Source organism: Pygocentrus nattereri, chromosome 3 (assembly GCF_015220715.1).
Source record: "Pygocentrus nattereri isolate fPygNat1 chromosome 3, fPygNat1.pri, whole genome shotgun sequence".
In the NCBI taxonomy this organism is placed as follows: Eukaryota; Metazoa; Chordata; class Actinopteri; order Characiformes; family Serrasalmidae; genus Pygocentrus; species Pygocentrus nattereri.
The window spans coordinates 44927426-44944455 of NC_051213.1; the positions used below are offsets into that span (position 1 = coordinate 44927426).

Sequence of the window (17030 nt, forward strand, 5' to 3'; positions counted from 1 at the left end):
CAGGTACTATTTGGGTGGTGGAGTGTCAGTGTGTGATGCAGTGGATCAGACACAGCAGTGCTGCTGAAGTTAAGTAATACTTTTTCAGTCCCACAACTGGGGAAATTCCACCTCCACATTTAACCCATCCGTGAAGTGAAACACCACATACACACTAGTGTATGCAGAGCAGAGGGCAGCCCTGTCCACAGCACCCGGGGAGCAGTTGGGGGTTAGGTGTCTTGCTCAAGGACACCTCAGTCATGGACTGTCAGCCCTGGGGATCGAACCGGCAACCTTCTGGTCACAGGGCCAGTTCCCTAACCTCCAGCCCACGACTGCCCCGACTATTGCAAGACGTTTTATCTTTTAATCCTATTTTTCAATGTACAATTGGTTTTTAAAAAGGAATTCAATTCAAGCATGTACATTAAATTCAATTAAATCAAACCAGCAAACTTCTGGTCACAGGGCCAGTTCCCTAACCTCCAGCCCACGACTGCCCAGTCACTGCTGAACTGAAAATAGTCCACCAAACAAAAATGTCCTGTGACCACCGATGAAGGACTAGAGGATGATTAGCTCATACTGTACAGCAGCAGATGAGCTATCGTCTGTGACTTTACATCTACAAGATGGACTGACAAGGTAGGAGTGTCAGAGTGGACAGACATTAGAGTGTTTAAAAACTCACTCACAAGCACTGCTGTGTCTGATCCACTCGTACCAACGGAACACACACTAACACACAACCATCACATCAGTGATGATGATCCACCCAAATAGTACCTGTGAGGTGTAGTCTGTGAGGGTCCATGGGGGTCCTGACCACTGAAGAACAGGGTGAAAGTGGGCTAACAGAGTATCAGAGAAACAGATGGACTACAGTCTGTAACTGTAGAACTACAAAGTGCAGCTATACAGTAAGTGGAGCTGATAAAATGGACAGTGAATGTAGAAACAAAGAGGTGGTCATAATGTTATGCCTGATCAATGTTCCTCAACATCACTATGTGCAATGCCAAGTGTCGGCTGGAGGCGCGTAAAGCTCGCCACCACTGGACTTTGGAGCGCTGTATCATGCTTCACTACTTGGCAGTCTGATAGATGAATCTGGGATTGGTGGATACCAGGAGAACGCCACATACAAGAACGCATAGTGCCAACAGTAAAGTTTGGTGGAGGAGGGATAATGAGCTGGGCCTGTTTTTCAGGGTGTGGATCACTTAATTCCACTGAAGGGTAGAGTTAATCCTACAGCATACAAAGACATCTTAGACAAGGGGGAATGTCCCTGTGTCCCTGTGCACAGAGTGAGCCCTGACCTCAACCCCACTGATCACCTTTTGGGATGCTCTTTTGACTGAATAGTCAAGTTTTTCACAGACCCACTCAAAAATCTTGTGGAAAGCTTTCTCAGAAGAGTGGAGGTTATTATGTCCACGTACATTTAGCCATATAGTGTATGGTGGGTGTGACTTGGTCATATAGGGGTGGGGGGCATAGATGAAGAACAAGAATCGGGGGTAATTTTGTTAGCATAGTCTTTTAATTGTGTTTGTTAAAAGTCATACAGTCACAGCGCTCCTGTTACACTGCATATGGAGAAGAACACCAGTTCAAGTTCAGCTTCAGCAGGTAGCCTGATTTCTCAGAGTACGCCTCGCTCTAATAAACACCACCGTTCTTAGTTTAGTTCAGCTCCCTTATTATTCACCATCTGAGGACAAAGGGACTTTTAGCTTCGCTGGCTTGAGGAATCAGCTGCAGCGACCTGGAAAACGTTTTGAATTGAGACTTCAACAGGAAGCCGAGTAATTCAACGTATATTCTGTAATTTACTAAAAAAGTGCTTATAAACTGTCAGAAAAATCAGGAGATAAAGTAGATAGTGTGCTCAGCAATATTGGCATGAGCCAATCAAAATCGACATGTAAATGGGCCCATACATACTAAAGACCCATGCACTGATATGATGGAAGAAACAGAAGTAAAAACATTTTAAGGAAGGAAGTGATGGCAAATGAAAGTGAACTGTGCGGTAAAGATTCTTGATGACATTTATAATGAAACCCTATATAATACCACTTTTAATAAGAAGAATTATATTCTGGCACAAAATATTTACTATTTTATTTCCCATTGGTAAGAGTTTCAGCTGTTTTCAGCTTCATTAGGATTACTGTAACAGTTTTCCCATTTTCTTGATCATATGAATCAAATGTATTTATTTGAATTAAATTTAATGTACATGCTTGAATTGAATTCCTTTTTAAAAACCCATTGTACGTTGAAAAATAGGATTAAAAGATAAAACGTCTTGCAATAGTCGGGGCAGTCGTGGCTGGAGGTTAGGGAACTGGCCCTGTGACCAGAAGGTCGCCGGTTCGATCCCCAGGGCCGACAGTCCATGACTGAGGTGTCCTTGAGCAACACACCTAACCCCCAACTGCTCCCCGGGCGCCGTGGATAGGGCTGCCCACCGCTCCGGGCAAGTGTGCTCACTGCCCCCTAGTGTGTGTGTTTATGTTTATGTGGTGTTTCACTTCACGGATGAGTTAAAAGCGGAGGTGGAATTTCCCCGGTTATGGGATCAAAAAAAAAAAAGTATCACTTAATAAAATCAATTATAAATCAATCAGCGTATAATTAGAATCAGTTAAATCTGCTGATCTGAAATCCTGCTCAAGCAAGTCCTCTTCCTTCTTGTGTTCTCCCACAACAGCAGTTAAAAGGTTTACTGGTGAAAATAACCCTCAGAGGATTTGTTGGCGGGATTGTGTTGTATTGAGTTGCTACCGGCTCACGTCAATGAAGGAAAAGCAGCCTCATATCACTCAAACACAGGTGGTAACCTTTGAGCGCGTATACATGAACTCAATCATTTCTGCTCATCCGATTACTCAAATGGTCACGTAAGCCGCAGAGCCCAATCTAGAAATCTGATTAAGAAGTCTGATTTTGGCTTAGTAATCAGATTTCTCAGTGCATGTGAACTCTTACTCTGATTTCTTTCGGATTTCTCAGGCTGCGCATGCACCAGACCAGACGGTGGGTGTTGTGAGACGCAGCAAAACACTGAAACCAAACATGAAATAAAGGGGTTAAATATTCTTCATCTTCTAGATGATGGATGTTCATATTTTCAGGCAAAGTAAGGTGATGTTTAACAATGAAAACAGCAAGATTTACATTATGTTTACAAGTTTATTGGCTGGTTGTAAAGCATCTTATTGATCCGCAGTTTCCCCATTATCGGATTACTCAAGAGCATGTAAACGGGTTGATCGGGTTACTGACAAAATCTGAGTTTCTATATTAAGTGCATGTAAACGCGCTCTCTGTTTATCCGCCACCAAGTGTGTTACCACTAAGCTTTTTATGCTTAATGTCCCAATACATCTCCCAGTGTGTTTGGTGAATCTGGCTCTCTGTTGTTAGATTGAAGGAAAGGTCTACAGTCAGTAATTGATGGACATCTGCTAGCCATGTGATCAGCCCTTGGGAGAAAAGCAAGGAATGGCTAAAATAAACCGCAGCAGAAAGTGGCACCGTTGCAGTGTTGGGATATGATCCAGATACTCAAAGCACATGAAAAGACTGGTGGTAAACATGGTCCTTGTCTTAACACGCTGTTTGTTTGTCATGTATTACAGCGAGACGAACATGAAGGTGCGTCAGTCTCTGTCTGTGACCTCCGAGCTGGGAGATCCTAACCACCTCGCTCAGTTTGATGGTGAGAACCTTCTGAAACGTGCATATGTGAGATTGTGAGCAGCTCAGTACTGTAGACCTGCTGAGCCACAGTGTATAAAACATGCATGACCTTTTCACGGCTGAACGGCACCGGCAGAGTGAGAGGTGGTGTTTCTGCACTCACCCACACTTCCTGCTCTCGCTCAGCAACTCAAAAGCCCTTTGGTTAGATTTAAGCAAGGATTCCTATTTTGTGCCTACCTGTAAACCATATTATCAATAGCAGAATACTGTTGACAATATACATGTATTGCATTTGTTACTATTCCATAGATTTTTCAAAATTTCGGTGTAATTCAATCGTTAAGCTGTAAACAAAGTCTTTCAGAGTGGTTTGGTTTTCAGTGGTTTAGTGTAGAGAAACTTACTCACTTACCGACTTACCGATTTCTTTACGGTGGTGGTGAATGGAACCAAGGGTCGTAATGTCTTCAACACCAATATAGCCATTTTTTTTTGTCTTCCAAAACTATTTTGCCACACAACGTGTGCAAAATGTGTTTTACAAAACAGTTTAGGCCAAAATTTTCTCAAAACTATTGTAAAACATCATATCAGGCTGCAGTAGCCCCGTATTCTGAGACGGAGCTTTTGGAGGTGTTAAATCCAGTGAAACCAAGCGTTTGAATTTGATGTCATTTAATGTGTGATCAACGTTTTGATTGGCTGTTACATGGAACTATTTCACAAAGTTTAGATGGCTATAGGTGTTGCAGCTGGGTTTCAAGCAGGTTGCAGGACCCCTTCCATTATTCAGCGCAAAAGCAGTTTAGTTCCGTGTAAAGCCTTAGTGAGAAAGAAAGCTATATTTAAGTGAGGTGGTCTGTGGTGAATATCTGAAACCTTAGATAGCACCTTAGACATGCACATGCACACGGACTTAATTACTGTGGTATGTGACAGTTTTGAACATGAACATCTTAAAGATGTCGTATTTTTGGGGTTCCCGAGTGGCGCAACCGTCTGAGCGTTGGCCCCGTCATCATGAGATCGCGAGTTCGATCCCTGGTGATGCTACAGCCGTCCGTAGCCAGGAGTCCAAGAGAGCACAATTGGCCTCGTTCTCTCTGGGTGGGTAGGATGGCCCCCCCATCTCCCCCCATCACTTAATGTGATACTAGTCAGCGCAGGCATCTGTTAGCTGACGTAACAGATCTGGTGGTCAGCGCTTTCCTCCGAGCGAGTTCGGCTGCCTGTGATGTCACATGAGCAGCAGTTCGAAAAAAAGCGGCGGCTGGTTTCACAGGTCTCAGAGGAAGCTTGTGCTGCCTTCACCCTCTTAGCATTGGTTGTATCGTGTGATTGGGGGAGCCCTAACTAGCAGGTGGAATTGGAGACGACTAAATTGGGGAGAAAACTGGGTAAAATAAAAAAAGATGTTATTTTTGTTTAACATTAAAATTATGAGCATTAATATTAAGTTGCAATGCCCCCCCCCCCCCCCCCCCCACACACACACACACACACACACACACACATACTCCTGGCATCTGCCAAACCCAGATTTATTCATCAGACTGCCAGAGAGTGAAGCGTAAGTCATCATACCCGCGAAGTCCAGCAGCATCATGCTTTACACCCCCCTATCCGACACTTGGCATTGCACATAATAATCTTAGGCTTATGTGTAACTGCTCAGCCACTGAAACCCATTTCATGGAGCTCCTGACGCTTGCAACTCTGTAGTGACTGATGCAAGGAAAGACCATTCTTCCACTGTGCACCTCCAGCAGCCTCACCCTGTTAGTTTGCATGGTAATAAGTGTTATGCTGTGTTTAAAGTCAGAGCTCTTCAGTGTGACCCATTCTACTCCCAGTGTTTATGTCTATGGATACTGCATGACTATGTGCTTGATTTTATGCATGTATTAGCGATGGATGTGGCTGATACACCTGGGGGGTGTCCACGTATATTTGACCATATGGTGTATGGTCACTTAGCATTTTTTAAAAAAATATCGATAAATGGATCTAGCAGTGCTGATGATACCACTGATATACATAGAAAAGCATATCTTGCTGCAATTTACCACGGTAGCGTTTAACATCTCGCCCACTCCGATTGTGTCCTGTTCACATTCCCTCCAGTGTAAAGTCCTCTGTCTGTCTGTAGGAGAGGTGGTCTGTGAGCCTCCCAATAACAAGCTGGACCGCTTCTGTGGCACTCTGTACTGGAGGGAGTGTAAGTACGGCCTGAGCAATCAGAACATGCTGCTGAGGGGCTGCGTCCTGCGCAACACGGAGAGCTGCTACGGCCTCGTCATATTCGCAGGTCTGCGTGCATCTGTGATTTTGTAATTAGCCTTTTATGTCGTCATTTGATGCTGACAGTGTCTCTTTTCCATGCAGGACCAGATACGAAGCTGATGCAGAACAGCGGACGCACAAAGTTCAAGCGGACCAGCATAGACCGCCTGATGAACACACTGGTTCTGTGGGTAAGGAAACTTTGTCATGTACTCACGCAGCTTGTACAGATCTCCTTTAAAGGGGCATTCAGGGCAACATGAAATATGTAGTCGTTACTTCATCCGTTGTACACATGCCTACTCGCCTTTTGTACTGGTGCCACAATGGTCCCAAGAGTGAGAGTTTCTAGTGTAGATGATTTCAGATGATGTATCTTGGAGATGGTGGGAGCTTTTGAAAACTACAAGCAGTTTAGGGTGGATGTGTGATTATTTATTTATTTATTTGTTTTATTGCTAGCTGGCTGAAGCTGGCTGTATAATACAAATGAAAAAATGAGTATGTTTACATGCACAAAATCAGATTTTCTCAGTAATCCAATCTACGCGTTTACACGCACTTGGGCAATCAGATGATGGGAAAACTCCGGGTCTACACGAGTCAGGCAGTAATCGGATTTCTGCTTTGCAATCGGCGAATAAACTCACAGAACAAGACGAGACAACTTCATGCTTTTTGTATAACATTGCAGCACTTTAACTGAAAATGTGAACATACATATTCTAGAATATGTTTTTTTTTTTTTTTACCCAATTTTCTCCCCAATTTAGTCGTTTCCAATTCCACCCGCTACTTAGGACTCCCCCAATCACACGATACAACCAGTGCTAGGAGGGTGAAGGCAGCACAGGCTTCCTCCGAGACCTGTGAAACCAGCCACCGCTTCTTTAAGAACTGCTGCTCACGCAACGTCACGGGACAGGTGAACACGCTCGGAGGAAAGCGCCAACCACCAGATCTGTTACGTCAGCTAACAGACGCCTGCGCTGACTAGTATCACATTGAGTGATGGGAGGAGAGGGGGGGCCATCCTACCCACCCAGAGAGAGCGAGGCCAATTGGATCTCTTGGATTCCCGGCTATGGACGGCTGTAGCATCACCGGGGATCGAACTCGCGATCTCCTGATGACGGGGCCAACGCTCAGACGGTTGCGCCACTCACTGTGGCCACCATCTCACAGCCGCGCTGCTCGCTTATTTCCGGAAATCTGTTTCACACACGCGCAGACTGAGAAATCCAAAAGAAATCAGAGTAAGAGTTCACAGCACTGAGAAGTCTGATGACTGAGCTAAAATCCAGCCTCTTTATAGGAGCTCTAGACCTTACTCTGCTCTTAGAAATCAGAGTATTACGTGTGTGTTTACATGACCATAACTGCAGGAATCTGATTATGATCGGATTATTGAGTGCATGTAAACACACTAACAAGTAATAAAAGCCTAACAAGTAATAGCACCAACTAGCATTGTACAAACTGCATGCCTTAATCATCACTCATTTGCCTCAAGCTATGTCGAGGTGTTAAATAACCACTAAATAATCACTAAATTATCACACACTTGGCTTGACCTGTGTTAAAGTCTCATTCAGCATGGCTTCAAATGTTTCATATTTTGTTTCAGTGTAAATAAAGTTGTGGATTAAGCATTTTGAAATGCTTAATTTGAAATCCGGTTTCCTCCCACGGTCCAAAGACATGCAGTCAGGCCAATTGGACATGCTACATTGCCCCTAGGTGTGTGTGTGTGTGTGTGTGTGTGTGTGTGAGTGAGAGAGTCTGCAATGGACTGGCAACCTGTCCAGGGTGTATCCTGCCTTCTGCCCAATGACCGCTGGGATAGGCTCCAGCACCCCTTAGAAGAGGCTTAGAAAATGGATGGATGGATAGTACAATACATTACGATGAATACATAATGCTGTATAAAGAGACGTGTCTTCAGTCTGAAGACCGCAAGAGACTGCTGTTCTGACAGCCAGTGGGAGTTCATTCCACCACCTGGGTGCCAGTACAGAGAAAAGTCTTGACGCTTGTCTTCCACACACGCGTCTTGAAGAATGGCGGGTCAAGCCGAGCTGAACTTAGGAAGATTGAAGACGAGCCGTGCTGCTGCATTCTAGATGAGTTGCAGAGGCTTGATGGCCTGCAGAGGAAGACCAGCCATAAGCGAGTTGCAGTAGTCAAGCCTTGAGATGACGAGAGAAAACCTAAACATTGGGCCGGAGCTTCTTTTTCAGCCTGTGCTTGTGACGTTAATGCGAAAAGACGTACGACATTGTCTGAAAAACTCTCACAAAATCTAACCTGACACCTCTGACTTTTAAATCACTGTTTGAGGCTTTACAGGGTGCCTCGCAGCAGGGCACACACACCACATTTCAGTGTGTGACCTGTACGACCTACTCTTATCCATTGAAATTTCATGATGCTAATGTAAGCTTCCATTGCTTGTTAGCAGCATTACACAAACATGGATTACTGTGTGAATTTGTATAGCCCAACTATTGCTTTAATGGACATGTCCTCATCTTTCGTAATCTTTGTCGCCCCTAATTTCTGGCCATATCTCTCTCTTAGATCTTTGGTTTCCTGGTCTGTATGGGGGTGATCTTGGCCATAGGGAATGCGGTGTGGGAGAGAGAGGTGGGCTTTCTGTTTCAGAGTTATCTCCCATGGGACCCTCCTGTTGACAACTTCCTCTTCTCAGCCTTCCTCTCCTTCTGGTCGTATGTCATCATCCTCAACACCGTGGTACCCATCTCCCTCTACGTCAGGTAGGACGCACTGATGGAAGAAGCTAGAGAGGAAATATGTTCGCTTTTTTTTTATTCATTTTTGGGATGCATCGGTACTGATACTGTTATCGGCTCAATAATGTGCTGATACCACCATCTGATACCACCTGGTACTATGTGATGTAAAACTAGTGTACGCTGCCACACTAATGAACAGAAAACTCCAGTTGGCCATCAATGAGGTTGTGGCTGTGTTTATATGCGATACGACTGAATACTGAGGTGTTCATATGCACACTGTCCTGAATAATTTGATGAAAATCTCCATTTACATGCACACTACAAGTAACCCGATCTAAAATTCCATGCATGCCTAGAGAACCACTTGGTGTTGATGGTACCATGACGATGAGTATCACATGAGCTGAGTCAGAGTGAGATGAGCAGCAGTGAGCAGTGCTTGTGTTTTTAACGACATTAAAATGATGTCACACTCAAGAAAACGTTCTTCACATGTCCTTATTGAAGAAGGCCAAGAGGAAGACGCCGCTTTCTGAGACACATAAGCTGGGCGTCTGTCCCACCGCCGTATTTTAAAGATCAGAGCATGAACTTCGTCTCCTCTGCAGACCAGTTTCAGCTCCTGCCATGTTGGAACGATATAAACGTTCACTATGAAAACGTGACGAGCATGCGCAAAACGTACTTAAATGTAATCAGGGAATGTAATAAGATACAGGCGTTTATATGGTTTTTATTCTTCTATTTAGCAGTTTATTTACTGGATTACCCGCCTCGTTGGATCGGATAGAAGATGTATTCTAAATGGGCTCAATTGAACTAGTTTATTCCACACAGTTGTTGGTCACTTTAAACATTCTGCTGTGGTATGTTCCGGCTAGACATGCACTGCGATCTGTTATTTAGCATACAGAAACGATCACAACTGCTTCCCCAGTACTGGTGAACACTTGTAGGTTAGCAAAATGGAGGCCACAAAAAGTTGACAGTTGCTACCAAACCTCTATATGTCATACATTCTGTTTAACTGAATAGAATTGTGAGGTATAAATTTTAAGATGTTCATTTTTTTATTGTCTTTGTAAAATAGACTGTAGAGAGGCTGAATTGTTCTACGTCACCTCCCGGGTTTAGTTTCGGTGCGCAAAGTTAGCGAAGCTGCTGTAGCTCAGTTTCTCAACATGTTAGCTCAGTACTTATGCAAGCAGCATGTTATTTTGAATAAAACAGCTTTATTGGAGGTTGTTTATAGAGAGCGCTGTCTGCGTTTAATGTAGCATGCCAGTTGTAAAGTTTGAGTCAATTACAGGCTTTATCATCACATGCTGGTATATTGAAACATACAGTGTGAGTCACATACAGTGTGAGTCACGCACAGTGTGTCTGGTCTTAGGGAACATTCAAGAGTCAAAGCTCAAAACGTGAGCTCCTCGAAAGCATTAGCCTCTGATGTGATTCCTGCTGCTGCTGTGCTACAGAGACTGTTGTTGAAAGAGACAGATGAGGATCAAAACTATGAAATGTACTAGTATCTAGTATCTAGTATCAACTAGATTTGAGTGATTTAACTTTTAAGGTACATATCACTCATTTACGCTATCAACTGAAAAATGGCATTGATGCATCCCTCATTTTTTTATGTTTTTTTTGTAGGGTTATAATAATCTTTCTTTTGATTTTAAATTCTGAACATCCTTTTAGAGTGCACTGCTTATTTGTTAGTTTTGTTTATTTGTTTTTATTTCTTTTGTTGTTTTCATGTTCTCCTCAGATCTTCTCGGGCAGGTAAGCGTCCCCTTGCCCCCTGTCCTACACCAGTGCCCCCATTTACCACATAATCCACAAAGTTCTTCTTAACTACTGGACCCAACCCAGCCCTTCCAAACAAGCTCTAACTGATAGGGCTGTCCCTGAATAAGAATTTTTTTCTGTGGACTGAAAGACTTTCGGCTTCTTGACTAATAATAAACTAATACCACCCAAATCCACCCAGGACTACCTCCCAAAATGCTAACATGCAATACATTTTATTTTAAACACATTTTGATGAACGAGGGCCAATCAGAGATGATACAAGCTTGGGCTGAAATGGCATCTGCCATTGGAAGTTGTGTATAGATGTTCTTGTTGTATTATTATCACTGTACTAAAGGTGGCTTTGGTACACATGTATCTATATTTGTGCATTTTTTTAACCCCTTACTCCAACCCCCTTTTCCCCCTAGTGCTCACTATTTCCTGTGAACAAAACTCAATAAAAAACCCAAACCATTTTCTTATAATAATACATTATTTATCAAATGCCGTAGAAGAAAGCATTGATCTATTAGGCTACTAAACCAAACATTTGTGTGTTGCTTAACCCGTCCTCAGTTCAGCTGTTCATTTTTTTTCTACTGTAATGTAGAAAATACATTGAAAAATGTGTGTGTTTTAGAAAATCTGAAGCAAACTGGATTTTCGTCTTCATAAGTGCTATTTTTTATCGCAACAGATGTATTTTATCTTGGCTTGGTCAGAGCAGGGTTCATCCCAGGGTTCATCCCACTTCACCCCTCATTGCTCGCGAGCAGCCCACCACAGAGTCACATCATTCACACACATAGAGACAACAGTGTCACAACTGAGCAGAGTTTAACTGGGGAATATTGGTTTTATCCTGGAGCTTTGAGACTTTGGGCTACAAGCCCAAATAGATGAAAAACATCTCATTCCATTTCCATTCTGTCAGCTGAATGGCCACAAGAGGGCCTGTCCAAAGTGGCTACATGGAAGCTTCTGTTTCACAGTATATACAGTCAGCTCCAGAACTATTGGCACCCCTAAAAACTGGGGAAAAAGCCCCTAAAATAGAAAAGGAGCATAATGATTCAAATGAGAATATGAATGAGGAAGAGTTTACTGCTTATCTGATAGAAAGCATCCTAACATGAGTCTGGCTTTATTTTAGAGAACATATGGAGCAAAATTATTGGAACCCCTAAAGAATATTTTAAATAAAACCAAAACAATGTACGTCTTCGTGGAAGAGAGCTTTCTTTTTATTTCTCCTGATGTTCAGGAACTGTTGTCTGTGGCCATTTCCTATGTACCTGGGGTATAAATATGAGGTTACACACATGTCTGAAAAGTACCTTTGAGGGGACAGCCCTACTAACCGCAGTTTAGTAACTGAACCCATCTAACTGAACCCATTCCGGTCCAGCTGCAGCTCAGCACTGAGCATTACAATGACACAGTGCTAAGCTAAAATACCCCATGTGATTTTTTCAGTGTTTCTTCTATTTAAGTTTTCTGGTCCTATTAAAGAGATATTTTGGGAAAAAGTCATGTTTACCCAGACTGTAGCTAACATATCGTCACTGTTGGAACAGAACCATGTATCTCTAAAAAAGTAACTTATAAACGTTTTTAACTTCTAATAGAAGTAAACGGGGTAATTATGTATTTCAAGCCATTTCTATTGGAATGGTGAAATTCTGACACAGTGTAAAAGACAGAGATTCCAAAGTGCATCAGAATGAAGCAACAAAAATGGACAGACAAGGGCGCAGTCCCATTTCTTGTTTTTACCCCTACCCCTTGTTTTCGAGTGGCAACTTGCAATGAGTTACAAGGGGTAGTGGCTGAATTCTTCCCTACGAAATGGGACCCTCAAATAAAGAGCATCACTTCATTAAGAGCTACCAGCGCTGCTCTGTAGGCGACGCTGCCCGTCTGCAGTGACCGCAGAGGAGGGTGAAGTTCAGCTCCTCACTGCTGGGCTTTAGTTACATTTAGGGCATCATGTGCCTTCAAAGAGGGAGGCAATTATTTATTATCACTGAAGAATTAGGAGTAGGTGATATGAAACTGAGGTCAGCTATTCTCCAGCTTCTTGTTCAAGTTTTTACATTCCACCTTAAATGGTGGCACCACGTAAGGTGGCACTGGAAATTTACCGAGACGTTAGCATTCTACTATTTTTTTTTTCATGCTTGTTATGAAGAAAAGGACCATAATACGTTGAAATGGATATCATTTTTAACTGAGATCGTTCTTACGTTTGCATGTTTCTTTGGTCCCTCTTGCCGGTTTTTCTTAAACACTCGATTTAAAGTGTGCCTCTGGAAAAGCCTTAGTTTGGAGGGCCCTAACACTCGCCCTACCTCTCTGTCTCGGCAGAAATCAGGACACCCTACCCCTGGACACGACTGAGCAAAATGCAGGGTTAAGGGTTAGGTGGTAGGGGTGAGGGGGAAATGGGACTGGGACAAGGTTTTGTCTTGACAGTGACAGCATGTGTGGTGTAGTTATTGTATTATTATTTGCACTGAAGCTGTAAGACTTGGCTGGAGTGACATTTCTGGAAGTTTTATTTATCGCCGAACTATTGCTTTAAACCAGATGTTGTGTTGTACATTTACAGATCAAGTGCTGTTTCATTGTCTGACTCAGCTGTGCTGCAAAACCCCTCAGAGCTACAAGCTTGTAGAAGTGCCTGTTTGAATGTGCCACATCAAAGTCTGGGGTTGTTATGTAGCTAAACTTTATGCTCCCTTTCTTCTGTCTCTCTCTCTTTTCCTCTCTCTCTCTTCCTCTCTCTCTCTCTCTCTCTCTCTCTCTCTCTCTCTCTCTCTCTCTCTCATTATTTTAGTGTGGAGGTGATTCGGTTGTGTCACAGTTACTTTATAAACTGGGACCGTCGGATGTTCTGTAACCGCAGCAGCACGCCAGCCGAGGCCCGGAGCACGACGCTAAATGAAGAGCTTGGCCAGGTGGAGTACATTTTCAGTGACAAGACCGGAACTCTCACCCAAAACATCATGACCTTTAACAAGTGCTCCATCAACGGACGCGCCTACGGTGAGAGACACGTATATGGTAATGTGGTTCCCATGCAAATGCATTCACTCTTAAAGTGACAGGTGAGACAAAAGCCTTCCCCAAGCAAAGTTTATTGGTCAAGATGCAAACTTGTTTGGTGCATTTCGTCCATTTTTATAGATACCAAAGTATCAGAAAACACGTCCACACGTCTATTCAATTAGTTAAGACCCCAACATAGTTTGAGGTGTGTGATAATTTAGCCATGCACTTTGGACAAACCCAGTTCCAAAAATGTTGGGTCTGTAGGTACAATGTAAATGAAAACAGAAAGCAGTGATGTATAAATCTAATTTCACCTGTATTTGAATAAACTTACATCGTTTTTTTGTAAGTAAATGTTCATTCTGAAATTGATGCCTGCAACCTGTTCTAAAAACAGGGGCAGTTTAGGACCAGCACCATTGTAAAATGTTCAGAAAACATCTTTAACAGATGATGCAGTCATGCTTGGGTATAAAAGGAGCATTCAGGAAACGCCAGGTTCTTTATGAGTGAGGATGAGGCCCGCCACTTTACCAAAAATCAAAACATCAGTATAAAAATAATACTTTCTACAGCAGGTACGTCAAACTGGGGACCTTCTGGGCCTAAGTGCTGTGGAGATTAGCGTTTGCCCTCATCTAATGCTCTGAATTCAAGTCATGAAGGCCTTGCTAATTAGCTGATGAGCTGAATCAGGTGTGTTTAATGATGCAGTGTGCTGAAGTCTGCACTCTTTTGGGCCTTGAGGACTAAAAATGTGTAATATCATTCAAAGTTTTACGGATTTCAGAGAAATCTCTGTGCATGAAGAAAAAGGCCAAAAACCACAAATTAAAGCCCATGACTTTTGACCCATCAGACTGGACTGTGATAAAAGCTTGCATGCTTCTGTGCTGGACATCACAATGTGTGCTCAGGAAGACTTTGACAAGCTGCTGTTAAGAATGAATGCTGCATCCACAAATGCAAGTTAAGACTGTACTATGCACAGTGAAAGCCATATGTCCACAGCTTCCAAACACCTGTCAACAAAGGCCCTGTATGGTTGTACAACTAAAGACTCGTATAACAGAAGAATGGTAAAAAAATGTATGCTTACAAAACTGAATTCATGTCTTCAGTTCCCAATTTATTAGGTGTTATTAAAAGAACAGATGATGTAACACAGTGGTAAACAGGCTGCTGTCCCAGGAATTTTAGGAATGTTTTGCAGGCATCACATTGAGATTAAGCGAATATAATATGAACTTCACATAATAAAACATCAAATATGGTGCGTTTTCAATTTAATACAGGCCAAACAGAATTTAATCATCACTGCTTTCTGTTTTTATTAACATTTCAACTTTTTTGAAGTTGGGGTTGTACTTTGGTGGCTATGAACTTCCATTCATTGTTAGCTACTTTAGTTTCATAGCTCCAATGCAAAACTAAAACATGCCACGAAACATGTCTTGGGTCATCAACTAACACAGAAAAAACGTGCTTGATTTACTATTACTATATGTACTGTTATTATATTTGTAATATATATCGCCACTATCCAAAAAATACACGTATCTCTTTTTTTTTTTCGATTTCCTACATGATTTGAGCACAGCAGCTGTCCTTTACATTGTTTGAAAATTTCATGATGAGTGGACAGACTCATAGAAAGAAATACTTCAAAACTACTTGTAATAAAGTCTTTTTTACATTAACTTACATTGAAATGTTAGTTAATGTAATTTTGCCTTCTCTTGTAATCTTAGCGTTTTTCTTTGGACACCAATAATATACGACTGCAAAAAAGTTAATACACATGGCCCAACAAACTAATACAATACCAAAAGTGTACACTGACTGTAATTTGCTGCATATCTAAGTATTATATCTCTCTGCTGAATCACAGGTGAAGTGATGAACATTCCAGGAGCTCAGCACAAGGTGGGTGCACTTTTACATAGACAGGTAGGAAAGCTTGTAGCGTAGAACCATAGAACAATCAAACTGACATGTCTCATTTCTTTGAGGCACATTTCAGCCTCTTGAAATTATAGAATGCCAATCTCCAGGTAGAGCAGGGTTTTCTTCTGTTTCTGTCAGCATTATGCCAAAGGTTTGAAATATATCTTAAAATAATGCCTTATTTTCTCAAATGTGTGACTTACAATGTCAAAGTAATGGTTTGTTTTCCCAAAACTAGTTTACACTAGTTTTCTTAAAATCTGGATTTATTTCAAAATAACAATTTGCTCGAAATTGTGACTTGGGTCAAAAAATAGATTTGAGTATAGCTAGAAATAAGTTTTTATTTTCTCTAAGTCTTGATTTTGTATCCAAATTAATTACGTAGTTTCTTCAAATTTAATGCTGTATTATATCATCATAGTTTGTCAAAAGTTTGTCATAATAAGTCATAAGTTGTGAAATCAATGAGCGATTATTGACATAATCTTGAGTTAATAAGTAAAAATTTTGACACACTGCTGGCAGAAACAGGAAAGAGAAAAAAACTGTCAACTTTTTTGATGGAAATTGGATTCTGTACAAACTGGCTTTACTATCAGCTGAAGAGAATTCAAAACATAGAAATTTGAGATATTTAACTTTTTAAGAGAGCCAGAATGTCTTTAAATTGATTCAAGACTAACACTTACAAATTGTGTATAGAGACAGTTTAAGTATCTATTTTATATATTTGCATCATGATTTAGACTAAATATTGCCCAGTTGTACTCTTACCCCAAATGTAGTCAGCAACAGAAACTTATAGCCACTGTTTAGCATCGTACTAACTATATACCATCACCACTTCATGAAATTGATCATTTAAAAAAGTTTCTTAAATGCTGTTATCTGTAAACATTAACAAAATTATGTTGCTTAGCTACAGACAATAAGTAGAAGTAAAGATTTGTCTGTACTTTTGTCCATATTTGGCTTCCATTACTTCTTAGCTATCTTAGCTGATGTTTGAGGTAAAGGGGAAAATGATGTAACTTTTTCACTTTAAGCTCTATCTCTGCTTATGACATTCTTGCTCTTTCTCAGCGGGCGCAGCCCCTGGACTTCAGCACATGGAATCCGCTGGCAGACCGGGACTTCTGCTTCTACGACGCTTCATTGCTGGAGGCGGTGAAGGTGGGGGAGCCGGCCGTGCACGAGTTCTTTCGCGTGCTGTCTCTCTGCCACACGGTCATGAGCGAGGAGAAGAGTGAGGGTAACCACTTGAACCTGCACCCTCACTTCCCCACAAACCCAAAGCCTAACTAACCTCAACTAGTTTTTAAGTAGGCCTCTCATTTCCTTTTGTTTCTGCAATTCGTATGAAGAGGAAATCCAGGGTCCCGACCAGGGACACAAAAAGTTGTTGGTTCTACTGATGCACCACAGTATAAAATCCAATTGTACTCATCTTGTATCAAAATATAATAATTGTTCGATCAGTGTAAGTCA

The 17030-nt window shown here is 41.9% G+C and overlaps 1 protein-coding gene across 2 annotated transcripts in view; it reads left to right on the top strand.

Moving 5' to 3' along the window:
- atp8b2 (ATPase phospholipid transporting 8B2) overlaps positions 1–17030 on the top strand; it is a 95894-nt gene that overhangs the window by 45755 nt on the left and 33109 nt on the right. For both annotated transcript variants that reach the window (XM_017702113.2, XM_017702110.2), the window contains 7 exons: positions 3636–3715; positions 5849–6007; positions 6085–6173; positions 8563–8759; positions 13378–13586; positions 15484–15518; positions 16626–16794. In XM_017702113.2, coding sequence (XP_017557602.1) covers positions 3636–3715; positions 5849–6007; positions 6085–6173; positions 8563–8759; positions 13378–13586; positions 15484–15518; positions 16626–16794 — 938 coding nt within the window. The remainder of the gene's footprint in view (positions 1–3635; positions 3716–5848; positions 6008–6084; positions 6174–8562; positions 8760–13377; positions 13587–15483; positions 15519–16625; positions 16795–17030) is intronic.